The sequence below is a fragment of the Furipterus horrens genome, unplaced genomic scaffold (genome assembly GCF_987537825.1).
Source record: "Furipterus horrens unplaced genomic scaffold, mFurHor1.1.pri manual_scaffold_10, whole genome shotgun sequence".
In the NCBI taxonomy this organism is placed as follows: Eukaryota; Metazoa; Chordata; class Mammalia; order Chiroptera; family Furipteridae; genus Furipterus; species Furipterus horrens.
The window spans coordinates 83107352-83125525 of record NW_028327180.1 but is presented as its reverse complement, the minus strand read 5'-3'; the positions used below and the strand labels follow the sequence as shown (position 1 = coordinate 83125525).

Below are 18174 nucleotides of genomic sequence, written 5' to 3'. Positions count from 1 at the left end.
AGGTAAAAGAAAAGCTAAGTAATACAAAGAAGAGAAATTGTGCCATGTGGACATTTATTAGGGGGATAGTTATGTCCGTATCTAAGGATGTTGCTAAGATTCGAGGACAGCAGGCACAGAAGGGAAAGGATTCAAGGCAGGGGAATAGCATATGCAAGGAGCTTGTAAGTGGAAGAAGCAGAGCAGGTTGTAGACAGTGTGAGTGTGACGAGGGGAACATAGCATCGAGCAACTGGAAAGAAGTATTTGCTGTCAGACCATGTAGGACCATGTAGACCAAGTTAAGGAGTGTAAGAAGCCTTTAAAGGTTTTTTTTTTTTTTTTTTCTACTTTTTTTTTTTTTTACAGGTTCTTTGGGATTTATTTATTTATTTTTTAGTTTAATGCTTTTTTTTTTCCAGCTTTTCTTTATTGATTATATTGTTACAATAGTTCCAATTTTCTCCCCTTTACTCCCCTCCACCTAACATCTCCCTCCCCCAGCAATCACCCCCCAAGTCCATACCCATGGTTCGTAAAAAATAACTACCCCTCCCTCTCAGATATTAAGACCCTTTGTAATCTTGTAAAGGACAATGGGCGAAGGTCTCAAGCTCCTCTAGCTGCTTCAAGCTGGACATGGTCATCGTCCTACCTACCCTTGGGTCCAGAAATCCCTAATAATAGTGGGGGTGTGGAGGGGAGGTTGCCTTTAAAGGTTTTAAGCAGAGACCTGACAGGATCAAATTAGTGTTCTCAAAGCATAATTGCTACTGAATTAAGAGGACAAGAGTGGGTACCAGGAGACCATTAAGTCCTGTCATAGGAAAGGATTAAATACCTTCTGGGACATCTGTACTGTGTAATAAGATGTAGCCTTCAAAAAGAATGAGGTAGATGTACGAGATGGGAAGTTGATGATACTTTCAGTGAAGAATGTTATAAGTTTTTTTCTTATGAAAAATAAAAAGACCTGTATTTATATGCATATAAAAGCTATATGTCAGTACATGGGTTTTTTTAATCTATGAAAAATATACCATCATACCTGTGTATATAAGTGTGCAAGAAGGATACCTAAACTCTTAATAGTAGGTGCCTTGGGTGAGGACAGACTAGATTTGGGCACAAAAGATAAAAGAGAAGTTTCACTTATGTGTTATGTTTGTATATTGTTTGAACTCTTCTCAATGAGCATATATTGTTTTTATGATTAAAATATATTGTAAAAATGATAATGTGTGATGGAGTAGGGGGAGAAAATAGAGTATGAAATGTTACATTCTTAGATGGTCCTGTAGCCATACAGAGAAAATAGGAGCATTTGTGAGGGGAAATAAGTAATGAAGTAAATGAGCAGTGAGTAGAGAGCCTGACATTTCCAAGCCTTTCCGTTGCGCAGTTCTTCCTGTTGACCTTGAAGGCTCCATTTCAATTTCAAAATAGATCATGTAATGAAGATAAATTCTCTTCGAAGAAAAGGGCAAACCTGCCACCTTAATAATTTGTCTTCTCTGTTTATTATGTGTCTAGTAAGTAGATTAATTTTGTAAGTCTCCTGTTAGCTTTTTCATGAAACAAATACTGAGTCTTTGATTTATTACAGATGAACAAACTGGTTGAATATTACCAGCAGCTTGCTCAGAAAGAGAAGGTTGAGCGAGATCGCAAGAAACTGGCACGGCGTAGAAACTATATGCCTTTGGCTTTTTCGGTGAGGATTTAGTACAAAAAGGAGTTTGCAGTTCATTGATCAAAACCTCTGTGGCATAAGAACAGTGGCTATTCAAAAAGCGGTCATTGTCCCTAGGTTCTGAAGGGTGGGAAACAGAGAAACGTTCCTCAGATTATAGGGTTTAAGTCTAGCAGTTAATGCTTTTACCATATCATTAGTTGTCTTTGTGTTTTAAGAACATATGTGGTTCCTTCTCCATCACTCCCCTTTCTCTTCTGATTATTCTCCAAAGAGGAAAGTGTTTAATCTGTAGGCACCACAGAGCTGTTACAGTTTTTGGATATTACAGAAACTCAGAAGTGGTTTTTCAGCTCTAGTTATAATTTTGGGGCACCTTCCATATTTCTCCAGTGTAAAAAAAAAAAAACACTGACTTTACACAGTGTATTTGTGTGGTTAAATAAATAGTATACATGCAAGTGTAATTTTTGATAGGATGTATTTATGGAAGTCATTCTTTGCTAGACTGTATGCTACCAATCAGAAGCAAGAGATGAGGATTTGGAGCTTTCGTTGTTGTCTCCAAGTTTCATTTGCTGTCACAGAACAGTTTGTTTTCTGTGTGTTTGCTTAGAGCCAAGCAGGTTGGCATTTAATAAATACCATTTGTTGAATGGCAATAAGTGATTGCTAAGCACTTAATTGTCACAATAATCCTGTGGAATAGATGGTATATCCCCATTTTACAGTTGAGGAAATGAGACCTCTAAAGGTTAAATAACTTGTCGAACTGTTTCTCCATGAGAATCAGTTAAGCCATTGAAACCCTAAGAATTGGTAAGGTCCATATATAAATGTCTAGATTTAATAAAACATTAAAACTCACAAAGCATCTATACTTGCCAAAGACTTGAACAAAGTATTAGTGGGTTTTTCTGCATAGTCCAGTGGTACAGACAGCATATGCCCTAGTGTATTTAGGAGAGGGATTTGAATAAAGAGCCTCATTCTTCCAACTTTTCCTCATGACCTGCCTGCTGTATGAGTTTGCTTCTATCTCACGCTGCATTTTTTTTGTCTCTGTTGCAACCTGCTGCTATTTGGGGGCCTACAGCAACACACTATTCATGTAGTGGTAAGTTCTCTTTTATCATTCTTGCTAACCCTGAAGAAGTTAGCAGACGATCACGGGTGTTCCAAGAAGACATTTATAATGTGTCTTAGACAATCCACATAGCTCTGATCTTAGCCATAGCTTAGATACTTTCAGATTAATAGTAAAAAAAATCACATTATGTTCAGTTTTACTATATTAATGTAGTTCCAGTTTCCATGTTTGGTGCTTTTATTATTACTTTAAGAATAAGTTGATTGGGGCTACAAATTCCTCTCTTTAGAGCACCAGTCCCCAACCTTTTTGGCACCAAGGACCGGTTTTGTGAAAGGGGGAGTTGGGCAGGAGGCGGAGCTTGGTAGCTTCATTTGCGACCCAGTTCCTGACAGGCCGTGGACCAGGACCAGGGGTTGGGGACCCTTGCTTTAAAGGAAGCTTTCAAATTAGTTTGTTTTGGTTTTGTTTGTTTGATTTTTGCTTATTTCCCTGAGCTTCTCATGCTGTCCCACCCAAAATTCTTTCTTTTGATAAGTAGGATGTTTAAAGATGGAATTTCTAATAGGAATTTCTGAACTCTGTTTAGGACAAATATGGGCTTGGAACGAGGCTTCAGCGACCACGAGCTGGTGCAACCATCAGTACCCTTGCTGGACTTTCGTAAGTTTGGACATTAAGTGCCTTTGAAGAAAAAAAGCAGGTATCAAAAAGAATATTGAAAGAAGGTGATTTTTAAGTAGATAAATAATAACAGTCGCCAATGGTAGAGAAGATTCTCATACATAGAAAAGACCTAAACAGAAAGAATATTCTATAATAGAGGAATACTTCAATTTTTGATATCATAGACTTTAAAGATAATCAGATGGGCCCTTGAGAAATTATTGCTTTTTCTCTTTTAGCCTTAAAGAAGGAGAAGACCAGAAAGAGATAAAGATTGAGCCAGCTCAAGCTATAGATGAGGTGGAACCTCTACCCGAAGACTATTATATGAGACCAGTAAATTTAACAGAGGGTAATTTTATACATGATTCTACTTTGTTTGTATTTTAAATTCTGATTTTGTTACTTTTGTACCTTGTGATTTGAGACTTCTACTTGCATAGTTGTTAGTAATAAAATGAATCAGGTAGAAAATAAAATAGATTTAATAGAAGTAGTAGTTTGAAGAACTTTCAAATGTTCAATTTCTATATGGTGGTTTTTTGAAGAACACTATTCCCAAAAGCAGGGTTGTTTTATGTAATCATCTCATATGAGTATGATTTTGAACAAGTAACTAAACTCAGCCTGGTTTCTGCCTTCCATGCTAGTAACCACCCTTCAGCAGCGCCTCTTACAGCCTGACTTCCAGCCAGTCTGTGCTTCTCAGCTCTACCCTCGTCACAAACACCTTCTGATCAAGCGGTCCCTGCGTTGCCGGGTACGTATTGCCTTCTGTAGAGTTGCCATTTGTCCCAGGAAAAAGCAAAAATAAAGTAAACATGATTGGTATCTGGCCAATTTCAAAACCTCTGGGATGTAGTAAATAATAGAGAATATATAGGTGTGCAGACACTATTTTAAATGCTTTCAACATAGACTCAGTCTTCCCAACTCAGTGAGGTAGACTGAGGTATCTGAAAGTTAAGTTCATAGTACTAACCCCTGAAAGAATAGTGGAAGAATATATAGCTATAGGTTTAGTAGAGAGGAAACGAATAGGACTAGTAAAAAATAATTTAAAATAAAGCAAGGAAGGAGAAAAATTAGCAAAATCCAGGCTCTGGGAATCTATAGAAGAAACAACAGAATTTCTTCAAAAAATAAATTGTAAAGAAGAAAAGAAGAAAGGAAACCTTTAGATCAGTCCTATCCAATAGAACTTCCTGTGATGATGAAAATGTTTGGTATCACACAGTCCAGCATGGTTGCCGCTTGTCACACGTGGCTGCTGAGCACTTGAAATGTGATAGCGCAACTGAGGAACTGAGTCTTTCATGTTAATTCATTTAAATACCCGTTCGTGAATAGTGGCTACTGTTAACAAATAACACAGAGCAAGATTAGAAGAGACTCAGTAGACATATTGAACAGTGTGTAGACTTTATCTAATTACTGATGCAAACAAAACAAAAAAAAGAAGGGGGCCAGAGGAGAAGGAAGGAAAGGTGGGAAGGAAAGAAACTTACGAAACCTTTGGGGAAATTTAAACACTATTTTTTTTAATGCTATTAAAAGAATTGTTTATTTTTTAGGGAAAATGATAGTATTGTTACTTTAAAAGAATCTGTATATTTTAGAGATACATACAAAAATATTTATAGATGAAATCACATAACATCTGACATTTGTTTCAAAATAATCAAGCATGGGGAGTGGTTGAGAATGTAGATCAAACAAAATTGGCCGTTGTTGCTAACAAATTGCTGATTGTTGAAGCTGGATGATGGTGGTACCTAGGGATATATAATACTATTCTGTATTGCTTACATTAGAAGATTTCTATAATGGAAAACCTTTTTTAAAAGAAAGGAAAAGCTACTTTGACTATGAAGACACATACAGATTAGAAGTAAATGGATGGAGAAAAATATACCATGCTAACACTAATCAAAAGAAAGCAAGAGTAACCTATTAATTTCAGACAGATCAGATTTCATAGTAAGGATGGATAGTTATGAGGGATAAAGAAGGGCATTGCATAATAGAAAATGGGTCAATTCTCCAAGATAATAACAATTTTTAATAGTATGTGCCTGACAATAGAGTGTCAAACTATGTGAGGCAGAAACTGATAGAACTGCATGGTGAATTCACTGTCATGGCCAAAGACTTCCCACACCACCCTTAGAAATGGACAGATCCAGCAGGCGAAAAATTAGTAAGGACATAGTTGAACTCAGTTATATCATATCTATCAATCGCTAAATATAATTATTTAAAAGAATAGAAATCATAGAGTATCTGCTCTTGGATCAAAACGGAATTAAACTAGAAATCAGTAACATCACTGGAAAATCCCCAATAAATGGAGATTAAAGAATAAATTTCTAAATAACACATGGGTCAAAAAAGAAATCTCGAGACATTTAAAAATATTTTGAACTAAATGAAAATGAAAACACAGCTTATCAAAATTTGTGGGATGCATTGGTTAGAGGGATTTATAGACTGAATGCGTATGTTAGAAAAGGAAGATCAAAAATCACAAATTAAGCTTTTTCCTTAGGAAACCACAAAAAGAAGAACAAATTAAATCTAAACAGGCATAGGAAAAGAAATAATAATTAGAGCAGAAATCAGTGAAATTGAAAATGAAATCATTAGAGAAAATCAGTGAAGCCAAAAGCTGCCCTGTCTGGTGTGGCTCAGTGGATTGAGCACTGGCTTGTGAACCAAAGGGCTGCCAGTTCAATTCCCAGTCAGGGCACACGCCTGGGTTGCAGGTCAGGTCCCCAGTTGGGGTCATGCGAGAGGCAGCCAATCTCTCACACAACAATGTTTCTCTCCCTTTCTGTCTCCCTCCCTTCCCCTTCTCTAAAAATAAATAAAATATTTTTTAAAAGAAAATCAAAAGTTAGTTTTTTAAAAAAATTAATAAAATAAGCCTCTAGCCAGGCTAACTAAGAAAAACAGAGAGGACACAAATTACTAATATCAGAATGGAAAGGGGGGACATCATTACAGTTCCATGGAAGCGAAAAGGATAATAAAGACTGAACAACTCTGTGCCCATCAGTTTGATAACTTAGATGAAATGGACCAATTTCTTAAAAGACACAGACTGCCAGAATTCACTTAAAAATAGACTGTCGTAGTAGACCTATTTCTATGAAAGAAATTGAGTCAATAACTTTCTAAAACAGAAGCACTGGGGCAAGATGTGTTCATTGGTGAATTCTGCCAAACATTTAAGGAAGAAATTACACTGACTAATTTCTTTCAGAAGATAAAAGCAAAGCCCTAATACTGAAACCAGACAAATAACACAAAAATCTTCTGAAAGTAAGGACGCTGTATGTCCTCCTGACCCATCAACCTCACTTCTAGGAGTCTGCCCTGAAGATTCACCTCTATAAATACAAACCAGATATGCAGAGATTAGGGTACATCCATACAATAAGTGCTATAAGTCTATAAAAAAGAATATACTAATTAATATGGGATATGTTTTTAGGGGCAAAAAGCATGTTGCACAGCAGGTACCCAACTTTGTATGAGGACTAAAAAATAATGTATATATAATCAAAATAAAACTTGCATATGTTAGATTAAAAGGCTATTCGAACATAATGGAGAAAGCAGAAAGACTCATGCATGTGAGGAAACTTGATTTTGCTAAATATGGCATTGCAAATTACTGGGAGAGAATAGCCTTTTAAATTTTGCTAGGCCACATGATTATATGAAAAAAATAATAAATTTAGTACTCTACCTCACCCAGTACACAAAAGTACATTTCAGGAACATTGGGAACTTTATTTATTTTTATAGGGGAAGTGAAGTGGGGAGAGAGGGAGAGAAACATCAATGTGTCATTGCCTCTCGTGTGCCCCCAACTGGGGACCTGGCCTGCAACCCAGGCATGTGCCCTGACTGGAAATTGAACTGGTGACCCTTTGGTTTGCAGGCTGGTGCTCAATCCACTGAGCCACACCAGCTAGGGCCGGAACTTTAAAGAGTAAATATGGAGAGCAAAACTTCTAGAAAGAATTATAAGAGAATATCGTCATGATTTTGGGATAAGGGAATATTCCATAGGTAAGACAGATAAGCACAAACTATAAAGGAAAAAGTTTTATATTTGACACATTAAAAGTCAAACTTGACCCCCACTCCAGAGAAAACCCCCCAAAAATGAAAATATAGACCATAGACTGAGGAAAGTAATTTGTAAGGTACATAATTAACAAAGGATTAGTATCTAGTGTATATAAAGAACTTTAGCCCTGACCCGGTGGCTCAGTTGGTTGGAGCATTATCCCATACACCAAAATGTTGCAGGTTCAATTCCTAGTCAGGGCACATACCTATGTTGTGGGTTTGATCCCTGGTGGGAGGCAGCCAGTCAGAGGTTCTCTTACATTGATGTCTCTTTTCCCCCCTGTCCCCTCTCTCTCTCTCTCACTAAAATCAGTAAATACATCCTTGAGTGAAGATTTAAAAAATAATAATAAAAAAATAAAGAACTTTAGCAAATCACTAAGGAAAAGATATCTCAGTATAAAAACAACCAGTAGATACTCACATACTAGTCAGGCAGAGGAAATCCCAAAACCCAAGAAATAGGAAAGATACTCAAACTTACACAGTGATGAGGGAAATACACATTAAAACTACAGTGAGATACCATTTCATAAGTTACCAGGTTGGCAGAAGTTAGCAATTCGGCATTATCAAAATTAAAAATACACATACCCACTGATTCACGTTTAGGAAATTATTCTACCAATACATTTACACATGTGGAAAATGATTGATGTATGAAAATACTTATTAAAGTACTATTTGTAGTAGCAAAATCATGGAAACATCCATCAGTTTGGATCTGATTAAGTAAGTTACAGAAATCATTACAGTAGGATTACAGAGGCATCTCTGTGTGTGCTGGTATGGAATTCCAAGATAGAGTAAATGAAAAAAAGGCAGAAGAGTATATAAAATGTCCCCTTTTGTGTTATTGTTTAAAAGAATGTTGATGTGTGTGTATAAATCTATGTGCATGGGCCGTCTGGGGAAAACACATGAGAAACTAGTTGACTCTGGGGAGAGGAACAAAGGGATAGGTACTGGGTACTTGACGCTGTACCTTTTTGTACTCTTATAGACATTTTTTTAACCAGGTGCATGTTGTACCCATTCAGGAAATTAGTAAACAATTGTTACTGTATTTTAAATCATGAGTACTGTAATCATACTGCTTGGATTTAAATCCCAGGTCCAGTTCTCACTGGCGCTGAAGTTGCACAGATTACTTATTCTTCTAGTGCCCCATTTTCATCATCTGTGAAATGGGAACAGAATACACTTGCCTCATAAGTTCTGCAGTGTCTAAGTCTACTTAAACCGAGAATGTATACCTTGTAAGCTAGTAGAGAGGAAATAAAAAGGACAAAAAAACAATATTAAAGAAAACAAGAAAGAGGAAAAATCAGCAAAATCTACATTGTTCAGCACATATAATAAGTACTCAGTATGTGTTACTTTTATCAAGTTTTGAAACACTGTCACGGTATAGCAATATTTGATAGTGTGGTTACTTATATCCAGAAGTTGAAAAGATCTTTTGTATATTTTGGTTATCTGTAGCATACACTATTTTAAAACAGTGGTCTTGCAGTGAAATAAAACAAAACTCTAGTAAATGGTATCCTTCTGAATTTAGTAGGTCCCTGAATGAGCAGAGTGTGTTCTTATTTTCCTCTGATATATAACTATATATTTTTTCTTTTTAGAAATGTGAACATAATTTGAGCAAGCCAGAATTTAATCCAACATCTATCAAATTTAAAATCCAGCTGGTTGCTGTGTGAGTATTTTGGGATTGGTGTTTTTGGTTACTGTTTTGGGGATTCTTTTTCATTGTGAAATGTGCTTACTCTTGGCTTTCAAAAGAAAAGAAAAACTACATCAGAATCATCTTGCTATTCTGTTCCTGTTTAGGTTTTGAATTATATACCATGAAGTTTAAGGCAAATCTTTAGACAGAACCCAGGGTGTGTTTGTATCAGTGCCACAGTGCTAGTGTGCTCTGGGGCCATACTACTGGGTGGAGAGTTACGCATCATTCATTACAAACCTCAAAGTACCAAAGTTTGGAAATTATCTTGTAAAAATGAAAAAATTAAAAAATCAGTGTACAGCAAATTGAAGACTCTCCTTGTAACAATATTCATTCTATTAAACTGTGTTTTAATAATGCTTCACTGTGGGATAAAAATGATTAGTTAGTATTAACTCACTGAGACTTGTCAGTAGAAAGGAATTTTTGTGTATGAAAATCACCCGTCAAATAAAAATATTTCGAAAATTAGGAAAATATTGTCTTGACTTAGGGTGAGAGAGTCTTTCCTTAGTAAGGCAGGAAGCTCAGAAGCTGCAACAAGGTCCTGAGGCTGTAGAACAGAAAAGAATATTTGCCATTTCATTACAAATTCAAGTTTAATTCCCTGAAATGCAGAATTCCCATAAATTGGAAAGGATTTGAACAGGCAGCTCACAGAAGAGGAATTCCAAATGGACCAGTAAATACTATATGGAAAGATGCTGAGACTTGTTAGGAAAAGTTTTAAAAAATCAAGATCATCTGGTGCTTGTGAGAATGTGGGTAAACATTTGTATACACTGATTGTAGGCTTGTATTTGCTAGTGTTTTTGGCAAGTGGTCTGGAAAATCAAGACAAAATTACATAGACGTTTTAACTCAGCAGTATTATCTCAAAAATCTATGAAGAAACAAAAGCACCAATACAGTTATAAGGAGGTATATTACAGCGTTTTAATGACAAAAGCTGGAAGTAATTTCAGTGTCAAGTTGATCAACCATTAACAAAGAAATAGTTGAGCCCTGGCTGGTGTGGCTCAGTGGATTGAGCGCCAGCCTGAGAACTAAAGGGTCATTGGTTTGATTCCCAGTCAGGGCACATGCCTGGGTTGCAGGCCAGGTCCCCCACTGGGGACATGCAAGAGGCAACCACACATTGATGTTTCTCTCCCGCTCTCCCTCCCTTCCCCTTTATCTAAAACTAAATAATAAAATCTTTAAAACAAAACAAAGAAATAGTTGATTACTGAGATAACACTAGTGCTATAGAATATGATACAGCAATTAAAAAGTCACTGGAAGTCAAAAGGTTGAGAAGTGTTGGTCTGGTGAGTTTGGAGGAAGGAACTAAAAGGGCCTTATGGGGTCTGTCACTTATTCTCTTTGTCTAAACTTAACTTCCCTCCTCTCTGGAATGGAAATACCAGTCCTGCCGTCCTCTCAGGGTTGAATCAGTTGAGCGGTGATGTTTGCAAATGCTTTATAACTGTAAACCACCATAAAATATGTTCTGTTTTCCTAACTATTATTTAATACATGACTGCTTAGCAAGGAAGAAAACTATAAAAAAGGCACATGTGAAGTCTGGTGTGAACACCTTTCTTAATTAAGAATTACACTCATTATAGAAACCCTGAAAGGTAGGATGTACCTAGCATTAATTTCTTAAGCTTGCTTTAAGCAAAAGTGCTTTTTTCTGACATCACAGCAGTATCGCCTAGAAATCTTAGTAAATGTTCCCTGCTAAATCCAAATCCTTTATAATGGGGCCCTTGCATTTATATTAAGTTATTTGGGTAATCCTGATGACCAGCATGAAGAAATATCTAGTCTGAAGTTAAAATACCTTATTGCCTCTATTTTAAAGTTCACTTTCCCCTCCACCCCCACTTTTAGTGTCTCTTCAGTACGTTTTATCTTAAGTTAATATATGCACAATTACTAACATTTATGAGTACTTTGTTCCAAGTACTTTTACATATATTAATGTATTCTTCATAAGAATATAGATACTGTTATTGTCATTTTAAAATTGAGAAAACCGAAGCGCAGCAAGGTAAATATCTTGCCCTGGTCTTTACAAAGGAGTATCTTGGTATATAAATACTGAACTGGGATTTGAACCAGGACAGTTTTGAGTCCAGAACAAACACATGTGAGTGCAATTTTATGGTCTCCTTTAGAAAGGCAGCGTAGCACAGGGGGTAAGGGCAAGGGCTCCGGAGCCAGACTGCGTGGGTTTGAATCCTTGGCCACTTACCAGCAGGTTACTTCTCTTCCTAAGCCTAGTGTTTCATCTTTATAATGGGGGTAGTGATAATGCCTGTCTCGTGAAGTTGCAGTGAAGAGTACGTGAGTTCATATTTGTAAAGTGCATAGAACATTGCCTGGCCACATGGTAAGAACTATATAAAAGTATGTGGTAGGGTTTTTACTCTCCTACAATGTATAATTAAATCATTATCTCAAAAATATGTATAATAACTATAGAGGGAAGATATCTTCCATGATACCCACACATCTATAGGCTCTAAACTAGAAGTAGACATGTCAGAAAGAACTCAGTACCAGTGTGGCTAATGTCTTAAGTTCTCACTGTGATGGTGATATAATTCTCTAAAATTCTTTTTACTTGACTTGTTTTAATTAACATGAAATCTTTGCTTTACTAGCTTAAAAAATAATTTTTTGAGACTCCAATAATCATTAATGTGTTTTTTATTGATGCACAGCAATTATATCCCAGAAGTGAGAATCATGTCGATTCCCAATCTTCGCTACATGAAGGTTAGTACTTTGCTTTATTAATAGGAAAAGAAAGAATTCGTTGATCAAAGATGTGTGCAGGTGTGTGGCGGTGGCTGTGTGTATTTGGCATGGGATGCAATAAGCAGTGGATAGAAAAGAAGAAAGTTTGGAATAATAAAGGGATTGAGATTTTAAATTCCTTTAAGCTGGCATTCTTGACAGTAACATCTTTGAATGGAGCGGTGTGCACGTGCAGAGAGATGGAATCATGGGTGGTGAAAGGAGAGCCGTTGAACCCCACAGGCATCTTCAGCTATTCTCCGTCACCTCGTGTGCATACCAGGAATCATCTAGATTAGATTTCTTCTCGACCACAGCCTCTCTCTACTTCGAGGTCCTTATCTATTCCACCACCACCACCACCATGCCACAAATGAACTGTAGAGTATTCTGCAGCACCCTCTTTAGTTCTTTCCTTTCAAGACATTTGTAAAGTCGCTCATTTTAAAGAATTTTTTGCTAATCTCAAGAGAGTGCAAAACAAGGGCAAACTATGGTTCAAAAAATCTTGAAAGTCTTCTACAGTCTTACTGCGCCATTTTTTCTGTGTCATTAATATGACGGACGAGCCTGTGGCTCCCGTGTTTTATTTATGAGGGCTTCCTTACTTCTAGGCCTGAAGTGGAGGGCTTGGTGGAGTAAGAATTGTAAACTTTAAATAATCATTTAGATTTTATACATTCCTTAGAATTTCTGGAATTCCTAAGAGTAACTGGCCCTTTCTATGGGATCTGTCCCATTTCCTCAGTGAAACAGCAACTCTAAAAGTGTATGGTCTAACACATAAATAATAGAATAGGAATAAGTGAGCACTTTGAGAATACAATGATGGAGCGGTATGGATGGGTGTTATTGCTCAGGAGTGATTGGGGAAGGCGGGTGAGGATTTTGTGAAATATTTGGTATAGCAGCTAAGAAAATGGACCTAGGTGGCAGTAGTAGAATGTGTCTGAGAGGTGCTTTTCCTATTGCACAGGAGAGCCAGGTGCTCCTGACTCTTACGAATCCATTGGAGAACCTCACCCACGTGACGCTGCTGGAGTGCGATGAGGGGGACCCTGATAATATCAACAGCACCGCTCAGGTAGGAGCATTCGGCCTTATTCTGGCTGACACTCAGTGACCTCATTTGACCTGGCTTACAGGACGCCCCACTCTTTCATTCCCACATCCAAGCAGTCATCGGTTCTGATTCTGCCTCCTAAGGTTTTACTTGATCTGCAAACACACTGCCACTGCCCTGTTTGAAGGACTCATTTCTCACCTGAACTGTGACAGGAACTTCCTAACTGACCTTATTGTTTGTGGCCCACCCTCGCTTGCATTCTAATCCATCAGTCTTGCCACCAGGGTGGTCTTTCTAAAATCTGACTTTGATCATGACATGTTGATTATCATTTGCTGTTCCTCTGACTTTGAGACAAAATTCAAATTCCTTGGCATAGCAAAAGAGCCCTGTGATGTCCTCACCTCTATCTGTTCTAAGATTATCTTCCCCACGATCTGCAGATCCAGCATTCTCTAGATCATACGTGGGAATGATTGTGAACCAGGCAGATCCAATGGATCATGAACTTTCATGCTGGAGAATTGCATATGCTATTCGTTTTATTTAGAATGCCTCCCTCCTATCCCCACGCCCCTGGCCTACATGCTCATACCTCTCTTTCAGTCTAATGCATACTCATTCTTCAAGACTGATAAGAAGTAACGCATCCTTTAAAAACTGGTATGCCTCCTCTAGATGCCTTCTGCTTACATAGAGGATACATGGCACTAACTAAATATTAAAATAGGTGATGTTGATTCTCAGTGTTAGTTTATGAATGAAATGTGGCCTTTATACATTTTGCTATTTGGTGATTTATTTGGTACTTGAAATTGTAGATCAAGAACTTGTCTCTGTAGACCATTTGTTACTGATTCATAATTCAGCATGATAGTCATTAATAAAAATTGATAGAAAGGCTGCCTGTCTTTAATTAGCTATTATTCAAATAGTACTTATTAGTTGAAAATTTCTCTGTCCCTTTTTTCTTTTCTTCCTTGTACTTTATTTATGAGAGCTTCCTTCCTTTTAGTCCTTAAGTGGAGGACTTATTATTTCACTTATTAGCATTACTTCCAAAGAGAAATGACACACATATGTCCTTGGTCTTTTTTATTTATTTATTTATTTATTTTTAAAATAACTCTAAGCTAGTCCAATAATGAGAGAGACAGAAATAAGTGCTGAGGCAAATACCCAGCTTGTGGATTTGCTATTTTTATTCTCTTTACACCTCCCCAGCCACATTTGTATCCATAATTAGAAATGAAGTTGACATTGGTATGTTACCTCTGACACAGCAAAGTTGAAGCCTAGTTACAACATAAGGATAAGTCTGAAGAATGCTTAACTGTTTTCCAAGACCGTAAACATACCCAACATCCTCATTTCAGAAAATTCTATGCTGGCACCAATGTTCTGCCCTTATGTTTTTCTTTTTTTAAAAAGACGATGAGCTGTTTTAGATATATCACAGAGTTTGAAAAATAATATAGCACATCCCCATGTACCTCCATCCCTGTAAGAAGTGAAACATTGAAGACACAATTAAAGCCCTTATGTCCTTCCCACTTGAATTTCCCAATGCAGCGGCAGTGAAGTAAGCACTCACCTGACTTGATCATTCCCGTATATTTCTTTGTCCTTATATTTTAACTAGAAATGTCTGTATTTTTTAAGTGTTTTTAAGCTTTATATAAGTGATAGTAAATGCTGTTTGTTTCTTGAGTCTTGCCAATTGCTTCTGAATGCATAGGTCAGTGATCCCTTTTGAGGACAGCCTCTCTGTCGCTCCCTAGGTGGCAGTACCCCCCAAAGAGCTGGTGCTGGCTGGCAAGGACGCAGCCGCTGAGTATGACGAGCTGGCGGAACCCCAGGACTTTCAGGACGATCCTGAGTGAGTGATCTTTTTGTGACCCGCACACCACAATTGCCTGATACAGGAGGCCCACTTACAAATCCCAGTTTTTTAATCTGGATTAAAAAAAAAAATTCTCTTCTTACAAAATAATTACTGTAGAAATTTGGGAAATGTATATAAAACCATGAAGAAGAAAAGAAAAGAAAATCTGACCGCCAGGGATAAGCATCATTAACATTTTGGTGTTTGTCCTTTCGTATATTTCTTTCATCATTGGTATCATTTTGTAAGCATGTTATTTTAACCTTTGTTTTTTTCAGGTAAATATATTTTCCCATGTTAATAAAAAAATGTCCAGTGCATGATTTATAATGATTGTGAACACAATACAATATCCCTAAAGGTTTATCATTGGATTTGTCCACCCCTACCCTTGCTCTCTTAGAGTAATTAATAGATTTTACTGTCATGTATAATAAATGAAAAGTAAAAAACCAGACCTTTTCCTGAATGGGCAATGCATCAGTCAGCATCCAGTCTAAAGACAGAAATCACATTATCTGAGTAGAGAGGATTTAATAGAAAGAATTGTTAAGTGGATATCTTCAGAGGTTAAAAAGAACTCTGCAGTATCCCAGAGATAGCAATTTTATGCAGCAGCTTCCACCCCAGGGCTGACGGAACAAAGGAAAATGGTTAGAATTAATAAAATTGAGAAGCTGGAAAGAGGAACCCCATGCAGCTGAAATTCAGACCTGTGGGGAGATAAGAGAGGGGACACTGTTTGACAGGTGCTGACATCTCGGAGTGGCAGAAGAGGCGTGCGTGAGAAAGCCGGTTATGCGAGAGTCGGAAGACTGCCGCTGGCTCTTGCCACTTGCTGGATGAAAGAGTGTTGCTGGAGTGATGCGCATGGGGACCACTCCCAGACAGGACGCTTGGGGGAGGAGCAAGCCCCTCCCTCCTGCAGGTTCTAGGCTCCCCTTAGAGCCCCCTAAAGGGGACCTGACAGGGAGCCAGCCTGCAGAACAGAAATGTGCTTTGTACAGTCCTGGATCACAAAACAAGATGTAGAAGGTGGGCTTGGAGCTGAAAAGCAGTAGCTTAATATACTGGCCCAGGGAATATTTAAGGTTTTATATCAGAAAGCTCAAAAGCTCCCTTAGCAAGATATTGGAAAGAAGAGAGAACATAGGATGGGTTGGAAAAATAAACTGGGGGCAAAGGTGAGATTAGTACAGCAATTACCAAATGACTTAACTTTAGAAAGCCGCAGGGTGGGCAATTTGTTATGTTTTGTTCTGTAGAGTCCCAAATTCCACTCCAGAGATTCTCTTTAGCAGGCCTATGGTGCGGCACCAGAAATCTGAATTTTTTTTTTTTTTTTATCCTCACCCCGAGGATATGCTTACTGATTTTAGAGAGAGGAGAAGGGAGGGAGAGAGAGAAGGAGAGAAACAGATCAGTTAACCTCTCACACAGACCTCAACCGGGGATCAGACCCGCAACCTAAGCATGTGCCCTGGCTGGGAATCAAACCCCAACCTTTCAGTTTATAGGACGACACTCCAACCAACTGAACCACACCAGCCAGGGCAGGGTTTATTTATTTATTTATTTTGCTTGCTTGTTTGTTTTTTAAAGCTCCCCAGATGGCAGTGATTGCTTGGGAAATCAAGGATAGAGCAATAGACTTAGTTTTTCTTATTTTTAACTGAATTTTTAAAAACAAATCTGATACAGATCAAAGTTTAGTTAGTTAACTACAATACAAACCACATTCTCTATAATCTTTTGCTTTATGGTGGTCCTTAAATTACATTAATTAGGTACATAAATTTGTTAAGCCAAGGTCAGCTTCTTGAAAGATCACCTGAAATATCAAAATCCAGTTAGATTAATTTCATGACAGATTAATAAAATTGAACTGATTATATTTCACATTACTATACTTTATAGGACTTTTAGATACCTGTAAATTAATGCTATGTAAGACTGTTGAAATGTGTAAATGTTTAATTCCAGTAACTTCTGAGACTGAGTATCATTTGGACAGTAGATTAAATTCTGTTTATTTCATTACTTTTTGAAGTTGCTAAAGCACAAATTTCAAGTGCATGTCAGAGAAAAGTGAAATGGAAAACTCAAGAAAAGTGGTGTTTTTTTTTTTCTATTCTGAGAATTCCTAATTTAAAGAGGTTATTTTACAAAAAAAACCCACTGATTTATGTTGTTTCAGAAATTCCTTTAGCTCTGAGTTATGATCAGTCTGTGTTCCATAGAAATATTACCGCATGTGCACAAAAGTGAAACATAAAAGGGTGTTTGCAGCTCCCTTGTTTCTATCACAGAGGAACTTCGGCAACAACTTCAGTGTGTGCCAGTCCTGGTCAATACAGACTAGAACACCAGGCGGCCACTAAGTAGAATGGAGAAGATCTGTATGTACCAGAATGGAAAGGTGTTTGTGATTAACAGTGAAAAAAGCAAGTTGCAGAATAATGTGTCCCATTCTTGTTGGTTAAAAGAGCAGAAAAGTGTAAATAGAAAAATATCTGGTAGGTTAAGAACCAAAGTGTTGGCAGTTTTTCTCTTGTGCTGAGAGGAAAAATAAGGGGAAAGACTTTTACTTTTTCCCATTTGAATTTGTATAACTATATTTTACTCTTGTAACATTTAAAAAATAAGGAGATCACATTTTGCTGAAGAAACTCTTCATTGCTGGTGAACGGGGTAGGGGTTGTATCTTGTCATCAGAGATTGCCTGTTGAGCCATAAAGTGACTGTAAGTCTTAGTGGCTGGGCTGACTAGTGACCTGCCTAACACTGTGCTTGTTTCCTTCCACAGCATCATCGCCTTCAGAAAGGCCAACAAAGTGGGTATTTTCATCAAAGTGACCCCACAACGTGAGGAGGGCGACGTGACCGTGTGCTTTAAGATGAAGCATGATTTTAAAAACCTGGCAGCCCCCATCCGCCCCATCGAAGAAAGTGACCAGAGCACCGAAGTCATCTGGCTCACGCAGCATGTGGAGCTCAGTTTGGGCCCACTTCTCCCATAAAAGGTTTCACTGGTGGGCAGATTCCAAAGGACAGTATCACTACAAACCCATGTTAAAATATGGAAGCTGCTGCTTCATTAGGCCTTGTTTATAACGATGTACCC

The 18174-nt window shown here is 37.6% G+C and overlaps 1 protein-coding gene across 2 annotated transcripts in view; it reads left to right on the top strand.

Annotated features, from left to right (window-relative positions):
* The window catches only part of DCTN4 (dynactin subunit 4), a 31768-nt gene extending 13594 nt beyond the window's left edge, over positions 1-18174 (top strand). Inside the window, exons 5-14 of one of the 2 annotated variants that reach the window (XM_090288427.1) lie at positions 1586-1693; positions 2769-2789; positions 3352-3425; positions 3668-3780; positions 4079-4188; positions 9203-9276; positions 12024-12078; positions 13076-13183; positions 14947-15044; positions 17857-18174. In XM_090288427.1, the coding sequence (XP_090144553.1) occupies positions 1586-1693; positions 2769-2789; positions 3352-3425; positions 3668-3780; positions 4079-4188; positions 9203-9276; positions 12024-12078; positions 13076-13183; positions 14947-15044; positions 17857-18070 (975 nt within the window). In that variant the 3' untranslated portion in view covers positions 18071-18174. The remainder of the gene's footprint in view (positions 1-1585; positions 1694-2768; positions 2790-3351; positions 3426-3667; positions 3781-4078; positions 4189-9202; positions 9277-12023; positions 12079-13075; positions 13184-14946; positions 15045-17856) is intronic. The other variant, XM_090288428.1, reaches the window with a different exon arrangement.